Consider the following 14,076-nt stretch of genomic DNA (forward strand, 5'->3'; position numbering starts at 1 on the left):
CAACCTGAACTTCTTGTCTGGGACCTTTCAACATCCTTCTGCCCACAGTTTAGCATGATATGATTTTAGTGCTCCACCCTTTCTGGGCAGTACTCTCCAACCCCACTTCGTACACTTCTCTCTTATAAAAACTTCTTAAACATGCCCTCTTTTCTGCAGGAACCATGCTTGCTCAGTTTGCTACCACGCTGTTAATCTTCCTAGTAATGTAATTCATGCTCAGGTATTAGAGTTTGTTAATGGCATATTATGTTAGGCATGTCAGTATTTGCACTTAATTTAGGGACTAATACACTTAAAGTAAAGCAAACAATGGTGAAAATAACATGAAGTACCTAATCCCTGTTTTTTTGTTTTTTGCATTCCTTAGCTCATTTCGCGTGGGTGCCTGCCAACTTCATCTATAAATTAGAGCAGTTCTGATTATGTCTTATCTTTCTTTCCAAGCATGTGGTACTTAACATGAATTTCCCTAAACACAATCATAGAGGTTTAGATTCAAAGGGACCTTAGAGATTATTTGGACCAGAGATTTCCAGCTTTTTTCTTTTTAAAACAGCAAAACCCTCTCCTCAAATGAAATGTTATGTGGAAACATACTATATAGATTAATAAAAGCACAGCCAATTGCTGAGCCCAGGAATCCAAGCCCTATAGGTCTCCCTTTGTTGTCTGGGGCAATCCCCTGAGGGCACTTTCCTGAAACCCTTAGGGCTCCCCAGAGTGCTGTTTTAAAACCACTAATTTACACCAACCCTTTCATTTTTCCAGCCGAGGAAATACACCCAGAGAGTTTGTGTTTTATCCAGTGTTACAGGATAAATTAGTTGGATTAAGAGCAGTCTTCACATGTGCCATGTTTAAGAAAACACTATTGGACCTTTATGGAAGGTCTTATTTCTAATGCAGATAACTTTTTCTATCTCATTTCTTTTAATCAGCCAACTTTTATTTGGTGTTCATACTACATAGGGGATACTTTCTATGACTGTAACTGATATAAAGAATTATATCAGTGAGACACAACCCCTGCCTTCAAAAAGCAAGTAGTACATTTGGGAAGATAAAATATGCAGTAGAAATGTTATACCAAATTTAAATATAGCTTCAATACTTGAGATGTAGCAAGGAAGTGTGGAATTAATTATAAAGAATGATACCAATAATAAGCTTTTTTTGAGCTCAGAAGTGGGTGCTGATACTTCATTTGGACTAGAGAAAGTTTTAAAAAGGAGCTGTGGTTGAGCTCTGTACTTGGCTACATAAATAGGTGTAAGGAGTATGTCATATGAACAAGAGCAAAGCTTCTGTGAATTGCAGCTCCTACATTTATCTCTATATAATGCTGGGGAGGTTCTTAACCTCTGAGCCTGTTACTTGGTCTGCAAAATGGGGATATATCGGATGTGTATCAGTTAAGTACATATTAAGTGGTGTAACATAAACCTTAAAATGTCAGTAGTTTATCACAATAGAGATTAATTTTTCCCTTATATTGGTGTTTATGTTGGACAGCTTTCCATGAAGTCACTCAGTGACCCAGATTGCTTCTCTTTCAGCGTCTGCCTTCTGTGGGTAGTTTTTCAGAGAGTAGAGAATTCTCCTGGGAAAGGTTTTCACGGGCTGGGCTTAAAAGTGGTATATAGTATCTGCCTGTTTTCCATTGGCCAAAACTTGAACGGAGCTATACCTGAACACAGAAGATGTGGTGCACAATTTGGAAAGGAAACAAGTTTTAGTGAACACAAAGAGGTCTCTGCTTCGTCAAAGAGTTTTGGGGAAGATTGGAGGAAATAATATGTGTCATGTTTAGTACAAGGCATGGGGGCATGTAGAAGAATTTAAATGTCCTTTTCAAAGTATAGGTAAATTTATAGAAGGTACATATTGCTAGGTACAGATAATCCACTAAATTTCTATTAACATGCATTGTAACTTCTTTTTGGAGAGATATCAACTTATTTTTGACTCTTGTTAATAAATGATAATTAATATTTAAAATGATCCTTCCTGGTAAATTCTTTGTTTCTTTTTCTTTTAGCATGGTGTAATTGCCACAGAAGATGAAGAATATTTTATTGAACCATTAAAGAATACCACAGAGGATTCCAAACATTTTAGTTATGAAAATGGCCATCCTCATGTTATTTACAAAAAGTCTACCCTCCAGCAACGACATCTGTATGATCACTCTCATTGTGGGGTTTCAGGTGAGTGCGTGTGTGGTTTTTACAAAGTCTATTGTATTGTATTGCCACTCTCTTTCTTCTGACACTATGGTAAGTGAGGTTAATAATAAGTGTAAATAGGAATTTGGGCAATTGGAATGATAATGCCCAGAGTTCTTTTAAAAGATGTCACCTATCCAAATGCCATAGGATTTCACTCATATTTGGAATTCTCTCTTTCCATCTCTCTCTGCCCCTACCCCACTTGCACTCACACGCACTCTCTCTTGCTCTCTCTCTCTCTCAAATTAAATAAATAAACATTAAAAAAATAAATAAGTAAAATTGAAGAAATGTCTTAAAAGAAAAAAAAGAAACATACAGCAGGGACATTAGTGGTCAAAAAAGGCTTCATGGAGGAAGTGACTTCTTTTTTTTAAATTTTTTAAATTTACACCCAAATTAGTTAGCATAGGGTGCAACAATGATTTCAGGAATAGATTCCTTAATGCTCCTTACCCATTTAGCCCATCCCCCCTCCCATAACCCCTCCAGTAACCCTCTGTTCTCCATATTTAAGAGTTTCTTATGTTTTGTCCCCCTCCCTATTTTTATGTTATTTTTGCTTCCCTTCCCTTGTGTTCATCTGTTCTGTGTTTTAAAGTCCTCGTATGAGTGAAGTCATATGATATTTGTCTTGGACTAATTTCACTTAGCATAAGCGAAATTGCATCCATGTAGTTGCAAATGGCAAGATTTCATTCGTTTTGATTGCTGAGCAATACTCCATTGTATATATATACCACATCTTCTTTATCCATTCATCCATCAATGGACATTTGGGCTCTTTCCATATTTTGGCTATTGTTGATAGTGCTGCTATAAACATTGGGGTGCATGTGTCCCTTCCAAACAGCATACCTGTATCCCTTGGGTAAATAACTAGTAGTGCAATTGCTGGGTTGTAGGGCAGTTCTATTTTTAATTTTGGGGGAACCTCCATACTATTTTCCAGAGTGGCTGCACCGGCTTGCATTCCCACCAGCAGTGCAAAAGAGATCCTCTTTCTCTGCATTCTCACCAACATCTGTTGTTGCCTGAGTGGTTAATGTTAGCCATTCTGACAGGTGTGAGGTGGTATCTCATTGTGTTTTTGATTTGTATTTCCCTGATGATGAGTGATGTTGAGCATTTTTTCATGTGTCGGTTGACCATCTAGATGTCTCCTTTGGAGAAGTGTCTATTCATGTCTTTTGCCCATTTCTTCCCTGGATTATTTGTTTTTAGGGTGTTGAGTTTGATAAGTTCTTTACAGATTTTGGATACTAACACTTTATCTGCTGTGTCATTTGCAAATATCTTCCCCCATTCCATCAGTTGCCTTTTATTTTTGCTGATTGTTTCCTTCGCTGTGCAGAAGCTTTTTATGTTGATGAGGTCCAAGTAGTTCATTTTTGCTTTTGTTTCCCTTGCCTCTGGAGACTTGTTGAGTAAAAAGTTGCTGTGGCTGAGGTCAAAGAGGTTTTTGCCTGCTTTCTCCTTGAGGATTCTGATGGCTTCCTGTCTTACATTTCATCTATTTTGAGTTTATTTTTGTGTGTGGTATAAGAAAGTAGTCCAGGTTCATTCTTCTGCATGTCGCTGTCCAGTTTTCCCAGCACCACTTGCTGAATAGACTGTCTTTATTCCATTGGATATTCTTTCCTGCTTTGTCAAAGATTAGTTGGCCATACGTTTGTGGGTCCATTTCTGGGTTCTCTATTCTTTTCCATTGATATGAGTGCCTGTTTTTGTGCCAGGAAGTGAATTCTAAGCTGGGGCCTGAGGGATAAAGAAGGTAGCTGTGCACAAGTGGAAGAAATGTGGGTAAAGTGTTCCACATAGAGGAAATAGCATTTACAAAGTTTCTGAACCAAAAGAGAGAATGTCACATTGCAGTCATTACCAGTTCCTATAACAGGATACATATTAGAATGTGGGCTGCAGGGATAGGAGTGAATTTCACACTGGGTGAGAAGTGGCAGTGAGAGATGAAACTGAAGTGACAAGGAGGACCCAGACACAAAGGGCTTGTAAACCATGTTAAGGAGTTTGTTTATCTTAAGTGTGCTGGAAACCCATTGAAAGGTGTTAAGCAATAGGAATCACATGATCAGATTTGGGTGTTAGAAATATTCTCCTGGCAGTCCTATAGAGACTGAATAAGAGAAGAGCAAGACTAGAGGTAAGGAGTTAGGAGGCTCTTTAGTCTAAAGATTAGAAAACTTACAAAATAGAGGATATTTTGGCTTGGCATGATAGAAAGAATATGGTTTACTCTAGCTTTGGACAAACTACCCAGCCTGTCTGAGTACTTCTTTCAGCACACATTAATCACTCACATGTAATTTTGCTATTATTGTGATTGAGATGACTGTTTCTAGAATTTAAAGAACTTTTGTATTAAAAAAAAAGATTAGGAGTGCCTGGCTGGCTCAGTCAGTGGAGCGTGCAACTCTTGATTTCAGGGTTGTGAGTTCAAGCCCCATGCTGGGTGTAGAGATTACTTAAAATCTTAAAAAAAAAAAAAAAAAAAGAAGATTAGATTTGTTCTGTGTAGTTCTAGTAGCTGAAACCAGAGGCAGAGTATTGCAGAAGCAGGTTTTAGCTTAATACAAAGAAAAGTTCACCAACAAATGATTTTAGGAAAAAATGGTATAGGTTCAACAAGTAGATTTATAGAAAATAGAATGGATTATCTTATGAATTAGTGGATGCATCACTCTTTAGTTTATATCCATATGCTTCTTGGGCTCCTTCTGCTTCAAATATAAGTGCTCTTTGGAGTTCTTTCTTCAGCTGACTGTTCTCTTTTTGCATATTCTTTTCATGAGTAATCTCTGGAAGGTCCTTCTTGATGAAGAATAATTGGTACTAGAAAAAGGTGACTTAAAGTGAATCCACTTAAGACATGAAATAAAATTTCATAGGAAACAGTGAAAGAAAATTCATTGAGTAATGAAACTAAATATTATGGAAATAGTTTAGTTTTTTCTTAAATTTAGCAAAATTTAGGCTATAATTACAACTATATGTAAATTCTTGAAAAACTAGGATTAAAATATTTAGTTGTTTATTGTGAAACAATTTTCTCATCACTTTTGCTGTAACATGACATCCTTCATGATCTTAAAGATCACTTTTTGCAAAAATACTTAATGATTTCATAATATTCTGAAAAATATCTCTTGACCCTTAGATATTCAAGTTATCCTCTTTTGAAGTGCCTGTCTTATTATTCACTGGCCTTACTGGGGCAGATCCTTCTTTTTCTAAGGTTTAAGCATGAGTCAAATAGTGCAGCAAATCCACTCTTAGTGCCATCATAAAATTCTGCCCTTTTTGGGGAAGATTTTCTTTTTCCACAGTCTCTCCCCCTAGATTACTGTGCTATTAGTGGAAAATAAAGCAGGTCAATGATATATTCTTGAGTAACTAAAAAATCTTGAGTGGATTACTGTGACTATTTCCTAACTTTTAATCTATTCACCAGTCATTTCTGTTACCTTTAACACCAGTCCATTTAGTTCAGACCCCTGTTATCTCTTGCCTATACCACTATAATGACTTTCTAACTGGTCTTCCTGTCTTCAGGTTTGTTGTTCTGTCTTTAGTGTGTTTTCTCTTTAAATCTAGTTTAATTACACACCTTCAAACACTTCACTGGCTTCCCATGAGTGGAAAACATTATAGTAGTTCCATAGGAATATCACTAGAAAAGGTATTTTGTGTTTAATGAGTTTGAGATAGGTCTGGTTAAGAACTACTGATCTTGGGGTGCCTGGGTGGCTCAGTCAGTTAAGTGGCCAACTTTGGCTCAGGTCATGATCTCACAGCTCATGAGTTCGAGTCCCGCATTGGGCTCTGTGCTGACAGCTTGGAGCCTGGAGCTTTCTTTGGATTCTTTGATTTTGTCTCTTCCCTTACCCTACTTGTGCTGTCTCTCTCTCTCTCTCTTTCAAAAATAAATAAACATTAAAAAAAATATTTTAAAAAGAAAAAAAAAGAACTACTGATATTAATTCTGATACTATTTTGACAGCATAATTCAAATGACATGTGCATTTATGGGTGTTAATTGCCAATTAACTGGTTATTGGGAACTCAATTTTATATCAAAATATAAGTTGGAAAAACCATTTTGAAAGTGGGTATATTTATCTCCTATTCAGATATAAACTTTCCCATTCTAATTAGATTATGCTATTAATTTTTAAAAAATTATGAAAAATACCTGTTTTTTTGTAGAAAATTTAGTAAGTATGTGATAAAAAGAAAAACAAGGAAGTGAAAGTTGCTCCTTTACCATTACCCAGGTATAACTGAATGCTCCTATTATCCATTGTTACAGATATTATTGTGTCTCTGTACCTGCATGATTTACTTATGTATTTATTAGATAAATATTCATTTAGCATGTATGTGTCAGGCTAGATATTGGATATGCAGCAATAAATAAAACAGGAAAAGTTTCTGCTCCCATGAAGCTTGTATTCTAGTAAAGAGAGACAGTTAACTAAAAAATCAACCAAGGAAACAAATACATAGCCAAGTACCAAGAAGTAATAGTGCTTTTAGTGAAAAATAAAGCAGGTCAGTGCATTAATTGTGAATGACTGTATGCATTTAAACATATTTTGAGATTGATGAAAAATATAAGATCTTATATCAGGTGGCAAAGAGATCCATGTGTTTGGTTTTGGGGAAAAGTTATTTATTGTATATGTTTATGGAGGAATATTTTCTTTAACATTCTATATTCTATGCAAAATTAAATTGAGCAAAGCATATGTAATGAGTGTGATTTGAATATCTACAAATCTTTGTTATGAAATAAAATTAAGTCAATTGCATATCCTATATTAGACTAAAAAAGATATTAGTACAGATGATTAAACTTAACATTAAACAATTGACAATTACAGAATGTAGATACTGGTTTGTAATGATCTAATCATACTGGATTGATTTAATTTTTAAAATGAAACCAGAGGAGTGCTGAGGCCTAGGGGCACTTGTACCCCAATGTTTACAGCAGCACTTTCAATAATAGCCAAATTATGGAAAGAGCCTAAATGTCCATCCACTGACAAATGGATAAAGAAGATGTGCTGGCCTTGTAGAATCGGCTTGGGATTCTCTCTCTCTCCCTCTCTCTCCCTCTCTCTCTGTGGCCCTGTCCCATTTGCACATGCTCTCTATCAAAATAAATAAATAAACTTTAAAAAAAAAGAATGTCCATTAAAGACATTATATATACATTTATCTGATGGAGTGATAAGCAAACAATGTAAGTCTGAAATTTATGAAAATGATGATAACAGTAGCTACCTTATACTGAATGCTATTTAATGAGAAACACCGTTGCTGTGTTTATTTTGCCCAATAATGTCTAATTCTTTTCATAGTACTTGAAATAAATATAAGGTGAAATTGGATGGATCAGAGAAGTGAAAATGACAAAATAATGGAAATTAAATCCTATATTTAGACATTTAGGCTGTCCATCCAGAGAAAGGGAAAACAAGGCATGATTTGAATACACGAGTGGTTTTAGGATCATGGAAGACTGAGCAAAAGAAATTGGAATTATGTTAATGCAGAAAGGATTTTGACCATTTCAGCACAATATTACTATAAACTCAGTGGCTTAAGCAATATGTTTTTATTATCTCACAGTTTCTGTGGACCAGAAGTTGTACATGAATGAATTATCAACTTAGCCTTAGCCAGGACCGGGTTCTCATCTGGTCTTGACTGGGGAGGAATTACCACGTTTATTGGCAGCATTCAGTTCCTTGCTACTATAAGACTGAAAACTTTAGTTTGGGGCTGGTTGTCTGCTAGAGGCTGTCTGTAGTTCCTCGCCATGTATAGTTCTCTAACTTGATTGCTTGCTTCCTCTAAGCCAGCAAGGGAAGGACTCTAGGAAGAAAAATGCTACAGTATTATGTAACATAATTATGTACTCATTGATATATAATCAAATACATTGCATTATCTTTGCTGTATTATACTGTTTAGAAGCAAGTCACAGGTCCCATCCACACTAAAGGGGAAGAGATCCCACAAAGTGTAAACAATAAGAAGTCTTGGTGACCACCTTAAGAGTCTTTCTAGAATAGGGGAATACTTATTGGTTATCTGGAAGTTATACTTTTTTTTCATGTTTGTTTATTAATTTGGGGGGAGAGAGAGAAAGCGAGCATGTGTGTGATTGGGGGAAGGGCAGAGAGAGAGGGAGAGAGAGAGAATTCTAAGAGGCTCTGTGCCATCAGCATGGAGCCCAATGCAGGGCTCGAACTCACTGTGAGTAAGATCATGACCTGAGCCAAAATCAGGAGTCAGAAACTTAACTGACTGAGCCACCCAGGTACCCCTGGAAGTTATACTTTTAATGTTTATTTCTTTTGGAGAGAGAGAGATACAGAATGTAAGCTGGGGAAGGTCAGAGAGAGAGGGAGACACAAAATCTGAAGTGGGCTCCAGGCTCTGAGCTGTTAGCACAGAGCCCAATGCAGGGCTCGAATTCATGAACGTTGAGATCACGACCTGAGCCAAAGTCAGACACTTAACCAACTGAGCCACCCAGGTGCCCCCTGGAAGTTATACTTTTGAAATAAGAAATACCATGTCTCTGCCTCTCTGGACCTTTAGGAATAAAAATACTTAATTTATATGAGTTTCAAAAATATTTTACTGATACTTTTCATAGTCATTTCCATCTCTTACTGCTGAAAACTTATATCAAAGTAATTTCTAAAAGGCAAAGGCTAAAGAAATTAGAAAAATAATAGAGAATACTGCCAATTTCTGTCAAGCGTATTATATAAATTAATCTGATTTTCCTCACTAAGTTTGTCAATAAGTAGAGGTTAGAAAGACTTCTTATTCAACATAAAGATATGAAAGTGAAGTATGCAGAGGACCTGTACCTTTTCAAGTTTATTAAATAAAGATGAATATAAATCAGTCAAGTGTTTACAGATGCCATCGTACTAAAAGGTTGCCTGTGTACTGAAGGACCAAATGTCTAGAAAATGAAGGATTAAACTGTAATCCACAGTAAAATGTAGTTTAAATCAAGTTCTGCTGGAACCATAATCTTGCAACACTCATTCTAACACCGTTTACCTCTAGGTTTTAGAAGAGGAAAACTTTGGGTTCTCTGTCAGTATAAATACTTGTACACCGCAAAATTAAATAAAAAAAAAAAATTCAGTCTTTTCGAATTGAGATTTCTAGGTATGCCTGTATGGCTCAGTTAATTTAAGCAACCGACTCTTTATTTCGGCTCAGGTCATGATCTTGTGGTTCATGAAGTCAAGCCCTGAGTGGGGCTCTGCACTGACAATATGGAGCCTGCTTATGATTCTTTCTTTCTCTCTCGCTGCCCCTCCCTCAATTATGCTCCCTTCCCATCTCTCAAAATAAATACATAAACCTTAAAAAAGTATTGAGATTTATAGGGCAGAATTCCTCTAATTAAGAGAGTTTAAACGTCAAAAAAATATATATTTAAAAAAAAAAAAAAAGAAAGGGGTGCCTGGGTGGCTCAGTCAGTTAAGTGTCTGACTTCGGCTCAGGTCATGATCTCACAGTTGGTGAGTTCAAGCCTCGCATTGGGCTCTGTGCTGACAGCTCAGAGCCTGGAGCCTGCTTTGGATTCTTTGTCTCCCTCTCTGTCTGCTCCTGTCCTGCTCACACTCTGTCTCTGTCTTTCAAAAAGTGAATAAATGTTTTAAAAAAATATATTTAAAAAAGAAAGTTTAATAAAAGCATCCTACTTTAAAATAAATACTGTGAAGGAATAGGATTTTGTGGGGAGCCTGACTGGCTCTGTTGGTAGAACATGTGACTCTTGATCTTGGGGTGGTGAGTTCAAGCCCCACATTGGGTGTAGAGATTACTTAAAGGCATTGGGGCACCTGGGTGGCTCAGTCGTTTGAGCGGCCGACTTCCATTCAGGTCATGATCTTGCAGTCTGGTCCATGAGTTCGAGCCCACGTTGGGCTCCGTGCTGACAGTTCAGAGCCTGGAGCCTGCTTTGGATTCTGTGTATCCCCCTCTCTCTGCCCCTCCACTACTCATGCTCTGTATCACTCTGTCTGTCAAAAATAAATAAATGTTAAAAAAAAATTTTTTAAAGGGAATAGATTTTTGCAGTGTTAATGTTCTTCATCAGAACTATTTTAGAGGGGCTGCTGGGTGGCTCAGTCAGTTGAGCATATGACTTTGGCCTAGGTCCTGATATCACTGTTCCTGAGTTCAAGCCCCATGTTGGGCTCTGTGCTGACAGCTCAGAGCCTGGAGCCTGTTTCAGATTCTGTGTCTCCCTATCTCTCTGCCCCTCCCTCACTTGTGCCGTCTCTTTCTCTCAAAAAGAAAAAAAAAAAGAAAAAGTATTTGAGAGTGTTTAGAAAGTTAATGCTCTAGTTGTTTTTAGAAAAAAAAACTGTATAAAGTACATACTCTATATTTAAAAGTATTATCACATAATCACTGAAATAATATGAAATGATTATTTAAAAAAATTTTATTATGTAATTCATTGGGCTTGTTTTGTTTTTATGAGCAGCTATATGTTATTCATGTTTATTTTTTCAGATAAAATGATTGTTTTGATACTTGTAAAAAGTTTAGTTTTCTCACTGCCGCATTTCCTCATCCCTTCTCCTCACTATGAAAAGTCTTACTGCTTTAGATAGTTTATGAGAAGCATGTCTATATGAAAGATCTAAAAATAAGTAAGTTTAATTAGTGAACCTATCTGAATTAATTATTTTTATTGTAGACCTCATAAGAAGTGGCAAACCCTGGTGGCTGAATGACACATCTACTTTTCCTTCTTCACTACCAATTAATGGCACGCATATCCGCCACAGACAGAAGAGATCAGTAAGCATTGAGCGGTTTGTGGAGACATTGGTAGTGGCAGACAAAATGATGGTGGGCTACCATGGCCGCAAAGACATTGAACATTACATTTTGAGTGTGATGAATATTGTAAGTTTGATGCCTCTATATAATATTTTAACTTAATAATGTGTGGTTTTGACTAAGGTCATGGATTTTTAATTTGAATTAATGATTTTAAAAATTTACTTGTCTGAAATGAGAAAAAAATGATATATTAATGTTTCAATTTCATAAGAAATAAATGTAAAGGTGACTTTATTGTTCATTTTCAGATAATATGACAGTTTGAATGGGTTGTACTAAATCTTGTTTAAGAGGTTTTATTTGACTTGGAACATCAGCTCACCCTCTTAATTACTATTTGTAGTTCAGTTTTAGGAGAAAATGTTTCTTGAGGTAGATTTGTATAACAAATCTTTTATGGAGGCATCTTGGGGGTAGAGTTCTAATTGGTATGAGATCAAATAATACCTTTTTATATACACAGTGGTTAAATTTATGAACAATTATTTTACTATTCTTTAAAAAAATATTAAACAATCACCCTATGATTTTTGTCTGACTTTGTGTCTTTTCTTATTTTCTGGAGGTCAGGTTGCCAAACTTTACCGTGATTCCAGCCTAGGAAACGTTGTGAATATTATAGTGGCCCGGTTAATTGTTCTTACAGAAGATCAGGTAAGAATGAGTTAGTTTAGAAACCTAAAACTCTTAACAGACAAGCTATAGAATTATGTATTACAAAATAAAATATCTTATTATTGGAAGTTCTAGGAAGTTCTAGTTGAATATGATTTTCACTCCTAAGCATTTAATATTTTAAGCAAATTTTAAATGGTTTATAAGAATATACCTCTTATGTCATGTTAGAACTATATATATGTATATTAGCTATGTGTTTCAGTAGAAAGATGAGTATTGGCATGGCAGATCTTATAATAGTGGTTTTGGTTGCTGATGATCACATATATTCACATTATCATTAAAGCTGACACTAGAAAGAATGTTCAATAGTACACTAAACTCTAGGTCAGATATTACAGAAATAAAAATTGGCAAGAGATTATTCCTAGAAACCACTGCTTCTAATTATAGTCCCACTTTAGTCTTCAGAAGTTTTAACAACTGACCTTAGTAATTTGTTTGGAACATTTCTGGTATGCATGTTGTATTGCAGCCAAACTTGGAGATAAACCACCATGCAGACAAGTCCCTCGATAGCTTCTGTAAATGGCAGAAATCCATTCTCTCCCACCAAAGTGATGGAAACACCATTCCAGAAAATGGGATTGCCCACCACGATAATGCTGTTCTTATTACTAGGTATGGCTTGTTGCAAATATTTTACCTCTGATTGTTGTGTTTAATATTTTAACTATATTTGGTTCTATCTAAAGCCTCATTCAGGTAATAAGTATGTTGAAAGCAAAATGTTAATTTGTTATTCACCAGTGAGACAATATATTACCCTATTATTGTGTTTGCATCAAATGAATCAGATAAGAAAAAAGAACAGATTTAGAGTTGACTTAGAAATTTAATAAACATCTTTCCTTCTACTGATATCTATTCATAAAGCTTAACTGGAAGCTCATATATGTTTTATTAATTGAAATGCATAGTAAAACAAAGGTTAAACAGTATGAGAAGATTAAATTTTAAAAACAAAAATGAGTCATCACTCTTTTTATGAAATATATTATAAAATATAATGTTATAAAATATATTAATTATTCTTACCTCTAAATTATTAAAAGCGAGGACATCAACAGTTGTATAATTTACTTAGATGAATTTTTTATATTAAATATAATTTATTGTCAGATTGGTTTCCGTACAACACCTAGTGCTCATCCCAACAGTTGCCCTCCTCAATGCCCTGGATGAATATTTATTTAATTAAAAACATTTTAATTATGGTATAAAGAAGCAGATATATTACATTATATGTTGAATAGCTTGTTTCTCAGCAAAATTGTTATTTGATGATAAACCAATGAATTTTTATATTTCTTTCCAAGTTTAGAAAACTGTGTTCAGATCCTTTTATTCCTTACTCTCCAATAAGAACTCTGTGAAGTAGATATCATGATTATTTTTCCCATGTGAATAATGAGGAAACTAGTTCAAAATACTTAAATAGCTCAAGATCACTCATTTAGCAATATCAAGTTCAGGGCTCAACCCCTGGTGATCCTATCTTCTTTGATTGTACGGTGATTATACTATACTTTGATTATAGCTTTCTTAGTTTGTTTATACCCTAATTACGACTGGTGAGAAGCATGCTTAAATCATTTTAAGATGAACATGTCTTTTGACCTGCTATCAATTTAAAAAAAAAAAAAAGCAATAAACAAAATGGAAGCATTATTCTATCTTGGTGAAATGGAATTGCCTTTGTTATCTTGATCATTTCTTTTAATTCACAAGATAGTATTTAACATGTATTTCATCTGTAGTGTGCCCATTGACTCTACATTAAATTCTATGGAGGGAGTATAAAGTTATATGGCATCAGAATCTTGAGATCTCAGAAGATAATGTGAATTTAGCTTTTTAAAAAATATACCTGTTAACTAAGTTGTAGATTTAAAGTTTCAGAGTTTATTTTTTTAACAATTACAATGACTTTAATTGACTTCATCTACCTGGCATCATAAGCCAGAAAATTTTGTTTATGACATGCTTGCTGAATAAAAACAACATTGTATGGGTTCTATATTCATATGTGTTGACATGTCAGTCTGATAAATTCTGCAATTCCTCGGAGTCTTGTGGTCTGGAATGACTCCCAAATATATTTGAGGAGTTAAAAATATACTAAGCATTGTGCAAATATAGAAACCTTTGTGTAAAAATATATATGGATATGATTAGTGTCAATGAAATTACTACAGGAAAATGTCTGTTATATATGGTTAACAAAATGATTATAGATATTTACATT

General features: G+C 35.1%; 1 protein-coding gene across 4 annotated transcripts in view; it reads left to right on the plus strand.

Annotated features, from left to right (window-relative positions):
• ADAMTS6 (ADAM metallopeptidase with thrombospondin type 1 motif 6) overlaps nt 1-14,076 on the plus strand; it is a 297,458-nt gene that overhangs the window by 10,359 nt on the left and 273,023 nt on the right. For all 4 annotated transcript variants that reach the window (XR_013556624.1, XR_013556625.1, XM_060635672.3 and 1 more), the window contains exons 3-6: nt 2,042-2,210; nt 11,002-11,213; nt 11,721-11,804; nt 12,304-12,449. Coding sequence is in view for 2 of the 4 variants with exons in the window: in XM_060635672.3 (XP_060491655.1) it covers nt 2,042-2,210; nt 11,002-11,213; nt 11,721-11,804; nt 12,304-12,449 (611 nt within the window). In the remaining 2 variants the exon portion in view is untranslated. The remainder of the gene's footprint in view (nt 1-2,041; nt 2,211-11,001; nt 11,214-11,720; nt 11,805-12,303; nt 12,450-14,076) is intronic.

Source organism: Panthera onca, chromosome A1 (assembly GCF_046562875.1).
Source record: "Panthera onca isolate mPanOnc1 chromosome A1, mPanOnc1 haplotype 2, whole genome shotgun sequence".
Lineage (NCBI taxonomy): Eukaryota > Metazoa > Chordata > Mammalia > Carnivora > Felidae > Panthera > Panthera onca.